The 14,622-nt window shown below is 60.4% G+C and overlaps 1 protein-coding gene across 34 annotated transcripts in view; it reads left to right on the forward strand.

Moving 5' to 3' along the window:
- Positions 1-14,622, forward strand: part of NRXN2 (neurexin 2) — a 108,200-nt gene that overhangs the window by 73,244 nt on the left and 20,334 nt on the right. For all 34 annotated transcript variants that reach the window (XM_027045829.2, XM_053202969.1, XM_027045834.2 and 31 more), the window contains 2 exons: positions 6,720-6,901; positions 11,669-11,840. In XM_027045829.2, the coding sequence (XP_026901630.2) occupies positions 6,720-6,901; positions 11,669-11,840 (354 nt within the window). The remainder of the gene's footprint in view (positions 1-6,719; positions 6,902-11,668; positions 11,841-14,622) is intronic.

Below are 14,622 nucleotides of genomic sequence, written 5' to 3' on the forward strand. Positions count from 1 at the left end.
CCACCCCGTTTCCCCTCTGACTGGCCTTCCATCACCCCCCAAACAGTCAGCTCCCTCCCCTGCCCCAGCCCTCTCCCGGCCTCATCTCTCCTTTGCAATCCCTCTGCACCTCTGCCCTACCTGCACCTCTGACCCCCAGCATCTCTCACCTCTGCAGCCTTACTGCTTGGAACTCACACTCCCCCCTCCCCCCCCCCCCCCCCGCCCCAGGCTCCCTATGATCTCCCAGCCCAATCTCCCCACCTCCCCTCATCCCAGTCACCCCATCAACCTGGGCCAGGCCTCTGTCACCTTCCACTTCCTGTCACCTCTTATCTCAGCCCCTCATAACCCTTCCATCTCCAGACCGGCTTCACCTTCCCTCTCAGACCTCATCAACTTCCATTTCCAACCTCTCTCACTTCTTGTTTCCGCCCTGTATCACCTCCCGCCTCGGCCCCCCATCACTTCATAGCTTCAACCCTCAGGTTCTCTGTGTGCCATTCCTTCCTAACTCAGTACCTGCCGCCTTCCACCTCTGTCCTCCCTGGTCCCCGTGACCCCTCGCTTCTCGTCACCGCACCCCACAACTTCCAGCCTCTGCACTCTCTCCATCACTGACACGTCCTGACACTTCACCCCTCTTTCCCGTGCCGGACCCCATCGCTTCCCAGCTCAGGTCCCTCCTTCCCAGTCCAGATCAGACCTGTCACCTCCCATCCCGGAGACCCTATCACTTCCCATTTTAGTCCACACATCACGTCCCTTCCCTGCATACTGGCATCCCTTTCCATAGGGGACCCGTATCCCCTCCATCTGTGTACCTCTCTCCCTCCCACTTCTGCACCTCCCCCCCTCCCATCTCTGCGCCTCCTTCGCCTCCTGTTCCGGTCCCCCCATCACCTCCCACCTTGACTCCCATGGTGTTCTGACATCTCCAAGCTCCCATCACCTTTTATCTGGACTCCTACCATCTCTCATCACTGTGCTGTCACCAGCTCTCACTCTGTACCCTTGTCACCTCCCATTTCTGTGCGTCCATCACTTTCCATCTCTGCCCATCCATCACCTCTCTTTCTTTTTCACTCCACTCTTGTTCCTCCCTCACCTGCCATGCCTGTGTCTTCGTCGCCTCTCCTCCGCGCCCCTCCTGGTCCACCATTTCTGCGCTCTTCTCTGCCTCCCTCGTGCTACTCCTCCTCCGTCCATCTTTGCTTCCCAACCTTTGCCCCTGTGTCCCTCCCAATCTTCTCGCCCCCTTTCCTACTCTATCTTTTCCTCTTTTTCCGCGCTCTATTCCGTCTTTGTCCACTTCCCAAGAGTGGCCCCTTCCCACCCTCCTCTCTACTGCCTCCCTCTCTCTCCCCCAGTGTACCTCCTCTCATGTCTTCATAAGACTGGGGTCCTCTCCATCCAGCGCTCTGCTCCCAGGTCTCTCTCTTCCTCCACTTCCCCAGCCCACACCTTCTCTGGCTCTTAACCCCCTTTTTTTCTCCCCACAAGCTCTTGGGCCCTCTGTGCCCTCGTCGCTCCTCTTCATTGTCCCCTCTGGCTCCCCAGAGGCCCAGTGATTCCTCCCAAAGGGGCCCAGATAGGACGTGATCCTTCTGGGCACTGAGGCGATGGGCAAAGTGGTGAGATATAGAGGGGAGGCCGGGATGTTGGGGGGGGGGGGGAGGCAGCGTGCGTGCAGTGAGGAGCAGAGGGCCAGAGGTGAGAGAGGAGTAGGCCCAGGAGAGGCGAGCAGATTGGAAGGAGGGACCTTCCTAGGAGCTGAGTGGCAGAGGAGGGCTCAGTGAAGGAGCTGGGGTCAGGATGCAAGGAGCTGGGAGACCGGGAGAGAAAATGGAGGAGAGAGCATGGAGGTGGGGGGGGGGGGGCGCTGCTAGGGAATGTTGGTTTTGGGGTTGCCTCAGAGATGGCCACCCCCTTGCTGTGTGGAGGAGAAAAATAGCCCCAAGAGGGCTAATGGCTGCCCGGTGCCACAGGGCAACCGAGGAGCAGCCGCAGGACACAACTGGAAGGTGGTGGGAACCGGAAGGGAGGGACCCATGGAGGGTTAGGCAGGTGAGAGGAAGGAAGAGGAGCAGAGGGCAGATAGAAGAGTTGGGAGGAGGCCCTTTGGCTGGCCCCACCTCTGTTCACCTTAGTCAGGAGAGGAGGGGAAGGGACAGGTTTCTCTTGGGACCCCCTGCTCGGCTAGAGGAAGAGGCCAACTTGGGAGAGCTTTCTAGACCAAGGGGCATCCTCCCTCTCTGCCCCAACGTCTCCCCCACATCCCCCGGTGTGAGGGAGCCTCTCCTTCTGCACCTGCTTCTCTGTGTCCTTTCTCTGGGCTTCTCCCCGTATTTCTCCTTGCCTTCCTTCCCCCCTCTCCCCCCTTCCCTCCTCCTTTCCTCCCTTCCCTCCATTTACCTCCACCCCTCAACCCCTCCTGTTGCATAATATCCATATCCACCTGCCAGATGCCCATTGACACCCCTGCACCTGATGTCATCTGGGCTTGGGTGGGTGGGTGTGTGTGTGTGGGGGGGGACCAGTACACCTGGATCCGAAAAATGCCCCGAGGGGGTGACACTCTCCTGGTCCTTGACCCTGATTCTGGTTTCAGAGCCTTTCAGCCCCCGACCTTTGTTTCTACTACTCCCTGAAGCCAGGGATAGAGAGCTCTGGATTCATCACTCCAGCTTATAAAGGGGGCTGGCATTTATTTTGATTCTGCACATGGGTGGGTGAACTTGGGGTCTGTGACTGGATGGTGTGTGGCCCAGAAATGGGCCAGAGCGCTGAGCCCAGGGACTGTGGAGACCCCCGCCCCCCCCACCGCCAGGGTAGTGAAGGTCCATTTACAAAGAGCCAGGATGGGCTATGGGCACCTAGGACCGTGGCTTTTCTGGATTGTGCAGGACGTTTTATCCTCTCATGATTTCGAGATCTACCAGAAGGTTTCTGTCATGGCTTCTGATGCAGCTGGGAGACTGGCAGACGGAGGGGCTGCATATGTAGTTTGAACCACAGGGGCATCACTGCATGGGTGGTTATTCACATGGAGTGAGTTTATTGTTTGGGTCTGGGTTAGCTAACCATTATTAATGGTTGTGTGTGTGTGTGTGTCTTTCTAGAATGCAGGTGTGTGGGAACTATATGGAAGATTCTTGATCGTTTAGTGTCTTACTGGGTCAGTAAATTTCTGCATCCAGGAGGCCCAGACTATGCGGGGTGTGGACAGAAGGTGCCAGCCCTGGGCTGTTGGCGGTGGGCACCTGGGCCTGTGGCATCTTGCTTCTGGCCAGAGGCTCTCTTGTCTTGGGCTTTGGGGTTGTGTGCCCCCCCGCCCTGCCCTGTTGTGCACTATGGCACTCACTAGCTACATGGGGAGGTCAAAGACAGTGGGTCTGGGCCTCCTAGAGTTAATATTCTGGGCCTTGGCTTAGGCCCCTCTCTTCTCCGGAGCCCTTTCTGGAACCTTTCAGAGGTTCTAGATGTGGTGTGGTGTCCTGGGCTCCTTGTCTCCATGCCTTCCCCTCCAGGGGAGTCTGGTGGCCGGGGGCATACAGGACAGCTTGCAGAGGGGCGGGGGTGGGGGGTGGGGGAGGTGAGAGTTATCTCCAGGGCTCGGGGTCCAGCTGGGGAGCAACCAGAAGGGACCTGGCAGAGCCCCATCCCCCTGCCTGCCTTCCTCCCCTACCGGGATGGAAGGAGGTGCCCTGCTGGGGGGAGAAATGTCTCCCCAGGGTAATTACTGCTGCCCCAGTCCAATAAGCCATTCAACCTCATCGGTCCGATTCCCCCACAGTGTAATAAACGCCCTTAGGCTTTAACAGGCCCGCCCCGCGTAATAAGCCAGCTGCAGCGTCAGAACAGCTGGGTAATAAAGCCCCCGGGGAAGCCGGGCTGAGCGTGGCCTGGGCTGGGAACTGGAGGGCTGTGGGCAGGTGCCCTTTGGCCTTGGGCGCGGGGACGCTGGCCGTCCAGTCCTGCCCTCGCTGCCCGCCCAGGCCTGCCTTTGTGCACTTTTTACAATGTTTGCTGGCCGCCTCGTGTCTCCTATCGGAGTCTGCCTCTCCACGCTGGGTCTTTGTGTGCGGCTGGGTGTGTCGTCGCCTGGGTGTGGGTGTGGGTGTGGGGTCTGCGGGTGCGTCACTGGGGATGTGTCTGCCGTGGGGCCCGGCGCTGGGGGTGCCGGCCGCGCCCCCGATCCCGGAGGCCTCACTGCCCCGTGGGGCACGGGGCCTGCCTGCTCCTCAGGCCCTGTCTGGGTTCAGGCCGGGTTCTGTCCAAGGTGATGTACTGTCTGGGGTTGGGGTGGGGAAATGAGGAGAGAGGGCCTCCCTTCCCTTAGACCTGGGAGGTTTGGGAACGGGCTCCACAGAAATGGGGTTTGGCAGGTGTGAGGGACCAAGAAAACCGATGAGCCCCACTCCCCACATCTACCTGGGGGCCCCCCCGGAGCCCATAGGGTGGAGAGGAAGCGGCCTCTGGTCCGGGAGGCCGGGTCAGGGGGCCGTGTGGAAGAAGGTCAGCAATCTCTGTTCCCCTGGCCCTCCCCACCCCCCAAATTTGGACTAGCAGCTTGTGAGTGGAGGGGGAAGGGAGGACCCTGGGTATGATGGTTGCCATGGAAACAGCCGGTTTTCCAGAGTGCTGCAGTGTTGGGAATGGAGAGACTGTTGCCGGCTGAGAGGCCTGCCCTGCACCCGGCCTTCAGGCCTGGCCCCTTCCGGGCAGGTGACCCGCCTGGGGTGGGGGTGCGGCTCACTGTGTACCCTGCCCCCAGTCAGCCCTCCACCCTGATCCTGGGGCTCCCTCCTGACACCGGGGCCTCCAGCTCCCACCCCGTACCGCACCCCCTCCCCCCCCAAGTTTAAAGGATTCGTGGGTCTGGAGGGGCCAGAGCCAAGCTGCCTCTGTCTGCTGAGGGTGCTCTCCCAATGACTTGCTGTGGCCAGATGTCAGTTTTTAGACGTCGAGGTGGTTCTTTCCTGCTTGCCCTGCCCTGGGGGCCGGGGTCATCTCTCCTCTCAGGCCAGATCTGGGGAGAGGGAAGGCGCTGATGACCAGCGCTCTGGAGAACAGTTCCTTCTCCCCCAACCCCTGCTGCCTCTCTGGGACCCAGGCAGCAGTCTCCCCTATCTCCCCTCAGCTCTTCCCTGGGCCTGCAGATGGTGTAGACGGTGCCTCCGTCCAAGGCACTCAGGGTCCCTCTCCTTCAGGGGCCTAGGGGCTTCCTGGGGTAGATCCCCCTCATCCGTGATTGCCCAAACTGCAGTGGGGTGCCTAGACCCTAAGGTGAGAGACCCCAAGGTGCTTGAGGGGTTTGGCCTTGAGGGGGGTGACCAGCTGGGCTGCCGTCTTGACAGAGTTTGTTCCTCGGAAGTGTCTAGGCTCCAGGCCCTCCTCAAGTCTCCCTCGGGCCTGCCCTCCCTGGCTCCTAGCTCCCTGACCCCACACCCCAACTTCTCCTACCCACAAGGCCCCACTTTCCTCCCAGCCTACTTCAGGCACGTGTCCTCAGGCCCCACCGCCTTTCTCTCTGGATAAGTCTTCCCCTAAACCCCTCTCCCCTCCCTCCCCCCAAGAAGTGCTTTGAGAGGAGTCGTTAGTGGCTAATTATTTAATTAAGCATTTTATGAATCTCATCTGCTCTATTTAGGTTCTAAAGAATGCAAGATAGTTCTTTTCCTTCTCTGAAGGCCCCCCGAGTAGAAGTCCTCTAGGCTTCCCAGACAAGGCTCCCTTCCAGGAACCTGGGCGTCCAGCCCCCCACCCCCATCCCAGCCAACGGTCTGCCCCTACCTACCCCTTCCACCCCCCAGGGAGCCCAGTCAGCCGCAGGAGGGAACATGGCAACTAATGGGGTTTATTTTGGGGCTGAGATCGTTAGGGACCTCACACCCGCCCCCGGCAGCCGGATGGAGGAGACTGAGAGGGGAGAGAGGGTGGGGTGGGGGAGGGCAGGGAGAGGGAGCCTTCATCCCTGGCTCCTGTTCTCCCACTTTCTCTCACCTACACCCCTCTCTGTCCCTCTCTGTCCATCTGTCTCTCTGCCTCCTTCCTCCTCTGGTTGTCAGTCTCTAGTCCGTTGTACCCGTCTCCCCATCCCCCAAGGTCTGTCTCTTCTTTGATGGGTAAGGCTCCAGACACCCCCTCTTTGGGCCCCAGGCAGCCCCCCTCCTAATTGGGAGTGAAAGCAAGGAGTCCTGGACAAACTGGGACCAGGATTTCCAGGGGCTTGGGAGGAGGTGGGGGCAGGCAGTGGAAGGGTGCCAGCCTGTAGGCGATGAGTCAGAGCTGAACACAGCCCCTGCTCCACTCGCCATCGCCTGGGGCTCCTTCTGCCTCAGTGCTTGCTCAGCTTGGCCCCACAGAAGCACACACCTCCGATCTGTCACCTCTGCCAGCCCTGGGAGAAGTTGAGCCGGTCGGGGCCCAGGCCCCCCCCCCGAGGTCGGTCCTGCCTGCCCTCGGTGCGCTTCTCAGTCCCCTTGCAGCCTCTCTCTGGGCTCCCTCTCTGTGCCACTCTCTCTGTCGCCTCTCTGTTTTGCTGTAATTACAGCTAGAATCCTTGATGAGGCAGCTACGTCTGTCTGTGCGCGTGCGCAGGCCCTCCGCCGGGCACCCGCCCGCCAACTGTTCCCTGGGATGGCAGGGCCTGGTGTCCCCGTGCTCTGGTTGCAGCCCCGAGGACCTGCTCGCTTCGCTCTCCTGAAGTCATCTCTCCTTCTCCCTTCTCTCTGCAGCCGGGACCACATACATCTTTGGGAAGGGGGGAGCGCTCATCACCTACACGTGGCCCCCCAATGACCGGCCCAGCACGAGGATGGACCGCCTGGCCGTGGGCTTCAGCACGCACCAGCGGAGTGCTGTGCTGGTGCGGGTGGACAGTGCCTCCGGCCTCGGAGACTATCTGCAGCTGCACATCGTAAGGATCCTGGCCCCTGACCCCACCCCCCCCCCCCCAAATCCGCTCAGTCCCCTCACCGCCATGGGATCAGCACCTCAAATCCCCCCCCCCCCCCGATTCCTGGAGGTTCCTCTGCGTGGTTCTGCCCCTGAGACCTAGCCCCTTCCTGTTCTGCACTCCCGGAGCCGCCCTGGCCGGTCTGACGCTCTCCGGCTCCCCACTCCCTGGCTCTGGGTCCTCTGACCTTCCTGAGCAGAGGGGCCTCCTTGAGCCTTCTGGGCCATTCTCCTGCAGCCCACATTGTGACTCCCCCGGGGCCACTGCCTGCTCCCCGCTGGGCCACCCGGGGCAGCCCACTGTGTCCTGTGCCTGTTCTTGCCACGCTTCTTCAGGCCACCCCGCCCCAGAGCAGCCGCAAGGCACGTTGCCTGAGATCCTGCTGCTGTCTGTGCTCCGCCTGTAACCTCTGTTCCCATGACCTTTGCCCTCCCGGCAGCCCCTTGACCCTGTCTCCCCTACAGCCTCTAGCCTCTTGGCCGCACCCCACATCCTTATCCTGGCCTCCTGTCCCACTTGGCTCTGGCTGTTTCGCCGGGCTCCCCTCCACATCTGCTTCTTCCCAGTGCCTCCCTCTGGGCCTCCCACCAAACCCGCCCCCCATCTGCCCACCCTCCCCCCCAACATCATACCCTACCCGCTCCCCCTGCCATAGCCACCATTCTTGCCATACACCCCCTACCTGCCATACCCATTATGCCCTCCGCCCGCCCTACCTCCCTATCTGCCCCATCTGCCATACTCCCTCCTCCGTCCACCTGCCCACCTGCCACACCACCCCCCTGCCCCGTCCTACCTGCCGCACCCACGGCTCCTCTCTCAGTTTCCATCCTAACTCTAGTCTTCGGGTAGCCCCTTGTCTTCTGTGACCCTTTCCCCTTCTGGTCCAGCCCCACACCCTTCCCTATGGCCTCTGGCCTTGCCCTATTTCATTTCTGCCCTTAGCCTCTTCCCTGTCCCCTCCCCACGGACTTAACCCCTGGGCCTCTGACCTCAGTCTCCATTTCCACCTCCAAGTCCCCTTACAACTGCGTCCTTTCGCCGCCCGCCTCCCACATGCTGACCCTGGCCAGGACTCCCGAGCTGGGGGGGTTGAGTAGGGTGGCCAGGCCCTGTGTGCTGGAAAGGTCTGGGTGTGGGGGTGGGGGATCTGGGCTTTAAGGGGACCAAGGAAGCATGTCTGGGCTCTTGGCCTCTCCCCCTGATGGGACCATGGCTACCGGCCCCTCCTTGCGCAACAGCTCTTCCCGGGTGCCATGGTTGCAGACCCCTCCCCCACCGCCGGGGAGCCAAGGAAGGAGGTGTGAGATGTCCCATGGGCTGGGATGGAAGCGGCAGCCGCTGGGTGCTGGACGGAGGAGGCCAGGCAGGGAAGTGTGTAGGAGAGGGGTGTGGAGTGGCGAGGAGCCTGGGAAGAAGGCCTGGAAGGTTCGTGCTCGTGTGACAGTGTCTCTGGAGATTGTGACTGCGGACAGCACGTTGACTGTGTGTGACGTGGGGCTGGGTGCGTATCGATGGCGTCAGCAGTGACAGTGGGACCTTGGGGGACTGGGGTGGGGGCACAGGCTGGTGGCCTCTGATCGCTTTGCCTTTCCCAGAGGACTGGTATTTGCTGTTGCTCCAGTCTCCTGACCCTGTGGCAGGTGTGGCCGTGTCTCCGTGTCCTTCTCTCTGTGAGTAGGGCTCCTGTTCTCTCTCCACACACTCACGAGAGGCCATGCGTGGCTTTGGAGCTGAGGGCCCGGATTGGAGTGTCAGCTGTGCCACTTCCTTGCTCTGTCCTTGTGCGGTCACCCCATGGCTCTCAGCCTCAGTTTCCTCATCCGTGTAGTAGCTGGGTGCTGAGAGGACAAAGGGAGGCCGTGCGGTTTAAATGAGATGGCGCGTATCAAGCCCTCGGGACACGGCCTGGCCCGTAGGAAGCGCACAGTGTCAGTCCACACCCCGACCATCTGCGATTCCACGGGGCGAGTCAATCTGCGTGTATTGCGTGTCTGCCTCTTTGACCACTTCTGTGTGTCTTTGTGCCTGTGCGGCAAGGGGACGGGGCTCCCCGGCGCTGAAGACACAGGGTAGGGGATCGGGGTGCAGGGAGAAGGGGTCTCCTCTTCTCTCCCAGCAGGCGAGGCCTGTGGCGGGGTCATGGAGGAATGAGGCCCGGCGCCTGGTGCTGCAGAGGGCCGGAGGGGGGCGCCAGGCCGTGACGGGGAGCCTGGCGAGGGTGGGGGCCCTGGAGGAAGTGTGGGAGCCACGGGAGAGGCCAGCTCTGGGGGAGGAGCCGGGCCCAGAAGCCCCTCGGGGCAGCCCCCCAGCCCCTCCTCTCCTGGTGACACACCAGCTCCCGCCACCGCGTCATTAGCAGCTCTCAGAGAGTGGGGAGGCGGCAGCAAAATAAGAGAAAAGCAATTTGACGTTTCTAATAAAGCGTCGCTCCACTTTGCCAAATTAATTTTGACTCCCATAATTATTTGCTGTAGGAGCGGCCGCGTTCTCCCCACCGCCGCCTAATGAGGTAATTGGGGAATTAGGAATTAATGACTTTAACAGAAGTGACAACTGACTTCACGTCGGGAGCAGCTCTGGGAGCTGCCTCTCCCCCGGAGCGCGTGGCTCTGAGCTCGGCTGCCTCCTAGGGAACCCAGGTGTCCTGCCTTCCAGTCGCCCTGGCCGGCCCTCTGCCTGGGGTCCTTGACCGCCATCACCTCCTGGCTGAGCCTCACGGGGAGAAACTCTCAGCGGCGTTACTAACAATAGTACTGAGGGGCACCGGCTGTTTCCTCCACGTGCGTGGGGCGCCCGTGACCGTCCCATCTCCCTGCGATGTTGTCAGTCTGTGGGTAGTGGGGGCGGGGGCTTGCGAGTACTCTTTGTTAGGCAAGCCCAGCCTCAGTTTCCCTGCTTTACTGCATCTGAGGAGAGATGCTGCGTGTGTGTGTGTGTGTGTGTGTGTGTGCGCGCGCGTGCGCGCGCGCGTGCGTATGCACAGGTGGCTTTCCCAAGTTCTAGGATGGGGAGAACTGGACCCACGAGTGGGGAAGGGATTGGGCGTGGATCTCCAAGTGAGCCACAGCTGCACCCCCTGTGCCCTGCACAGGTCTCTGCAAAACCCCAATCCCCTCCCCATCCCCAGGGCCACCAAGCTGCTTGGCTCTGTTGGCTGCAGGAGTTGACAGCTGAATGGGTCCTAATGCCCAGGCTGGACTGGGCTAGTCTTTCAGGAAGACCCCAGGAGTGTGTGTCCTCTCTGATGATGGGTCATGGGTCCCATGACCGTGTGTGATCCAGGGGGCCTAAGTAAGCCTGTGTGGGTTTCTGTCCTATGCAGGAGGGCGTGGGGGACTCAGGAGGCTGAGCTCAGGAGTGCTGCTGGGAAGTTCAGGGGAATGGAATAGAGGCTCAGGTTCAGGGCCTCCTGGGCCTCCCCCTGGCTCCTTTAGATGTCTTTGTCTCTCAGGTAGGTTGGCCTCAGTAGCCTCTCAGATCATTCCTCACCCCCCCCCCCCCCCCCCCGCAGTTTGAGTCCGTGTCTCCTTAGACTAGTGGGCAAGGAAGAGAGAGCACTGGCTTTGGAGTCAGGCCAACTGGAGTTCAAACCTGGGGTTCCTTTCTTGTGATGTGGATTTGGGGACGTTACTTCACCTCCCTGAGCTCAGTCTCCTCTTCAGTGAATTGGGGGTACCATAAGCTTCCTGAGAGGGTCGCTGTGGGGATGGAGAGGACACACGTGCACAGTACCCACAGAGGGCCTGGCACATTTTAAGGATTCAGTGAAGTGCTCCCTCCCACTCTGGAGCCATCAACGGAACTCTTCTGGGGCTGGATCCTGGGTGGCCTCTGCAGGGTTCCCCAGGCACTGCCCTGCTCAGGGCTTGGGTCCTAGGTCCGGGGGGTTGCTGAGACCCTTTCCTCCCCTTCTCCAGGCTTCAGTCCCTGTCTTTCCTCACCTGTCTTTCCTCAGCCGCCAGCCCCGTCCTCTACCCCTACCTGCTCACCTTTCCTTAGTGAGTCTGCTGTGGCTTGTCTCCCTGATCTTTTCCCATACCCATCACCCCCGCAATACACACAGTCCAGACCCCCACCTCCGCTCCTGTGACTTCACACTCAGGCCTGACAACCATGGGGGACGATGAGCTACCAGGAGAGGCATGTTGATGCCCCAGTGCAGGGGTCCCAGGGGCCCCGCTCAGTGCTGAGCATGCAGGGGAGGGGAGGCTTGAGGCTGGGGGTGGTGGGGAGTGGGGAGGCCAGACTTTCCTCAGGCACGGGGCTGGCTTCCGTGGACTTCTCTGTTGGTCGTGCCCTACGGAGGTTTCCACCCTCTGAGCTCCCACTGGTCCCCAACTTAGTCCCGGTCGCCTTGTCTGGGGCCTGGGCTCAGTGGCCCTCACACAGAATGGGTGCCCTGTAAACATTTGTGAATATTCTGTATGAACCAAAAGGCAAGAAGCCGGTATGGTTTGGGGAAGTGCTCTCGGTCCAGGCTCTGTACCCCATGGCGGCCCCCACCTCTCTGGATCTCAGGCCCACTCTCTTGGCTGCATGTGGGGGGCAGGCAAGCTCACCGGCCTCCTCGGGCAGGTGACACTGTCCAGCAAAGGCATGACTGAGAGATGTGCATTGCAAAGCTGTGAAGTGCCACGGAGCTGGGCCGGTGGTGGTCACAGGTGTTCTGGAAAGAGTGAACCGTTACTCCTTCCCGGTTCCTCACCTCTACCTCCTTGTCCCCAGGACCAGGGCACCGTGGGGGTGATCTTTAACGTGGGCACGGACGACATTACCATCGACGAGCCCAACGCCATCGTGAGCGACGGCAAATACCACGTGGTGCGCTTCACTCGAAGTGGCGGCAACGCCACCCTGCAGGTGGACAGCTGGCCGGTCAATGAGCGGTACCCGGCAGGTAGGCGGCGCCGGCGGGCGGAGGAGGCGCTGTGGGTGGGGCGGGGCGGGCAGGGCGGCCTCTGATAGGATCGCTGCCTGCACCGGGGCGGGGCTAAGCGGAGATGTTTCCGGCTGGGGGCGAGGCCGAGAGAACCGCGTGGCTAGTTGGGACGCGGGCGGGGCGTGGCTGAAGAAAAAGGTTGGGATTTGCAAGGGCGAGCTAGTCCTCGGTGGTGGGAGTTTGTGGGCTAGGAGGGCAAGGGCAGAGCTGAGCTGGGAAGACTGCGAGGCCAGGGCCCAGGTGGAGCTGGGGGAGAAAAGAAGAGGAAGAAGGGGAGAAGTAGGGAGAGTCTGACTCGATGGAGGAAAGAATAGGTTTAGAATTGAGGGACAGGCAGAAGTGGGGAGGCAGATGCAGAAACCAAAAAGAGAAGATCCATAAGTAACCCAGAATATATCTTGGCGAGGAGGCAGGCTTGTTCCCAAGGACAGAGCCAAGGAACGAACCAAGGTCTCTACAGACAGCAGATCATAGATCCATATCAGGAGACCTAGATAAAGGAAGAGAAGTGACCACAGAGAGGCAGAGAAAAGGAACCCGTGTCTCAGGGAATAGGGGACATGGTGAAAGGGAGAGAAGGCCAAATGACAAGAGTGCCAGAACATTCCACGAACCTTCACTGGCAACCTACTAGGCATCAGGTCCTGTGCCAGAGACACTGGGGAGCAGGACCCGGCCTCTGCTTGCAGGGAGCTCGCAGTCTAGGAGGCGTGAGCACAGCAACCAGACCCAGTTTCAACAGTGTGACAGCTGTGGTGGCCCAGGACAAACCAAGGTCTGAGGAGCACGGGGAGAGAAGGGGATGAGGACATGGGAGGAATGAGGAGGCAGAGAAAGAGCCTCAGAGTGAGGGGGCAGCCAGGGGAGGGGTGATGGAGAGATATGGAAATAGTCACCGAGACAAGAGCAAAGACGGAGGCAGCTCCCCAAGTGAGGCAGAGAGATATATGGAGACGTGGTGGCACAGACCCAACCAGTGGGAGAAGAGGTGGACAGAGCCTCGGGAGGGAGAGGAAGAGAGCCCAGTGCGGGAGATTGAGAGGGTGGGGGAAACAGAACCACTGCAGGGGAACACTGCAGAAACGTAGACATGCGGAGGTATAATATGGCTGAGTGACCCTGCAGAGCCACACACACGGGGGAGACCGAGGAGGAGCGAGAGCATGTGCAGCCTCGGTCCCTCTCCGAGGCAGAAGTGACAGCCGAGGCGGGGGCTGCCCCACCCCGACTGAGGAGGGCGTGGGCAGAAGGACAGGGAAAAGTGCAGGTGTGCACACCCTCACGGGCCCGCTTACGCGTCGTAAAGACGCCGGTGGAGATTCCCAGCTCCCAGTCACGCAGTCTTGTCCCCAACATTCTGGACAAAAAAAGAGAACCACGTGGCCCGAGAAATACAGAGGGTGATGGACACACAGGCCAACCACGGACACACGGATGACTGCAAATACTCGGATGGTCAGACAGACGTAAGGGAAACGAAAGTCCTGCAGAGGGGTGCCAGCCTACCCCAAGGTTCTGGGCGCCTGTGGGGCCATGCAGGTGCACAGACACTCCCATGTGACGGCTGGCACGTGCACAGGCCAGGCCATGTAGGTATGACTGCCCTGTGATCATCAGTCTCCTCTCTCTCTCTCTCTGTCACACACACACACACACACACACACACACACACACACAGGAGGGCAACCTTTGTATCAGCGAGGACATCAGCCTCGGCTGAACAGAGCCGGGCTGGGAGAACATGAAGGTTTCACCACATCGAGCCACGACTTGGGTCCAGAACTCTTCCCTCGGAGCCTAGCAGGCCAGAGGCCAGGTTGGAGGACTCGTGTCTGCCCTTCCTCTGCTCAGGGACCCCTGGCTGGGGGTGGGGAAGACAGCCCGTCCCCTGGCTGCGGCGTGAGGGCGGACGGTCTGCAAAAGCCGAGGGTGTCACCCCCAGCGATGCGAAGCAGGCTGGGTTAGTGGAGTGCGTGGGCCCAGAGCCTGGGCCTTCCAGACTTTCCGGAAGCCCAGAGACTCAGCTCTTGGACTCTTGAGTCAGCAGGGCCAGACTTTTAATCCTGGATCTCCTGATGACAAGCTGTGTGGCCTTGGGTGGGTCGTCCAGCCTCTCTGAATCTGTTTCCACCTCTGAAAGGTAGGGATCATACACGCTTCATAGCGATACTGAGAGAATTCTGTCCGATGACCCAACGAAGGCGCCAGAATGGCATGGTATAGAGGAGGCGCTCAACAAACAGAACTTTGGTTAGAATTGTTACGTGCTTCAGTGAGAAGGATGTACATTCTTCCCTTCCTCTCAGGACACACACAGGGACAAATACACGGCCACACACACACACACAGACATACACACAAGTATCCCAGTGCAGGTATGTCCCTAAATGCTTCCTGCCCTCCTGCCTCTCTGCCCCTGCATGCGTGGTCTGCCCCTGCTTTCCCTGCCTGACTCCCTTCTTTCCCTGCCGGACTCCCTTCTGGCCTTCACCTCTCCTCCAGCGTCTTCTTCAGTCCCTCTCACTCCTGTCCCCAGGGTGGGATGCCCTGTGCCACCTCTAACGGAGCAAAGAACACTGCCGGTTACTTGCCAGTCTCCCGTGCTTGGCTGGGGTCCTCTGTGGGCAAGGGCCAGGCCCTCATCTTTGCACCTCTGATACCCAGCCCCAGGAACAGAGCAGATGCTCAAGATGTGTTTGTTGAGTGACTAAACGAGTGAACAATCCATTGTTTACTTAAA

This window comes from Acinonyx jubatus, chromosome D1 (genome assembly GCF_027475565.1).
Source record: "Acinonyx jubatus isolate Ajub_Pintada_27869175 chromosome D1, VMU_Ajub_asm_v1.0, whole genome shotgun sequence".
Lineage (NCBI taxonomy): Eukaryota > Metazoa > Chordata > Mammalia > Carnivora > Felidae > Acinonyx > Acinonyx jubatus.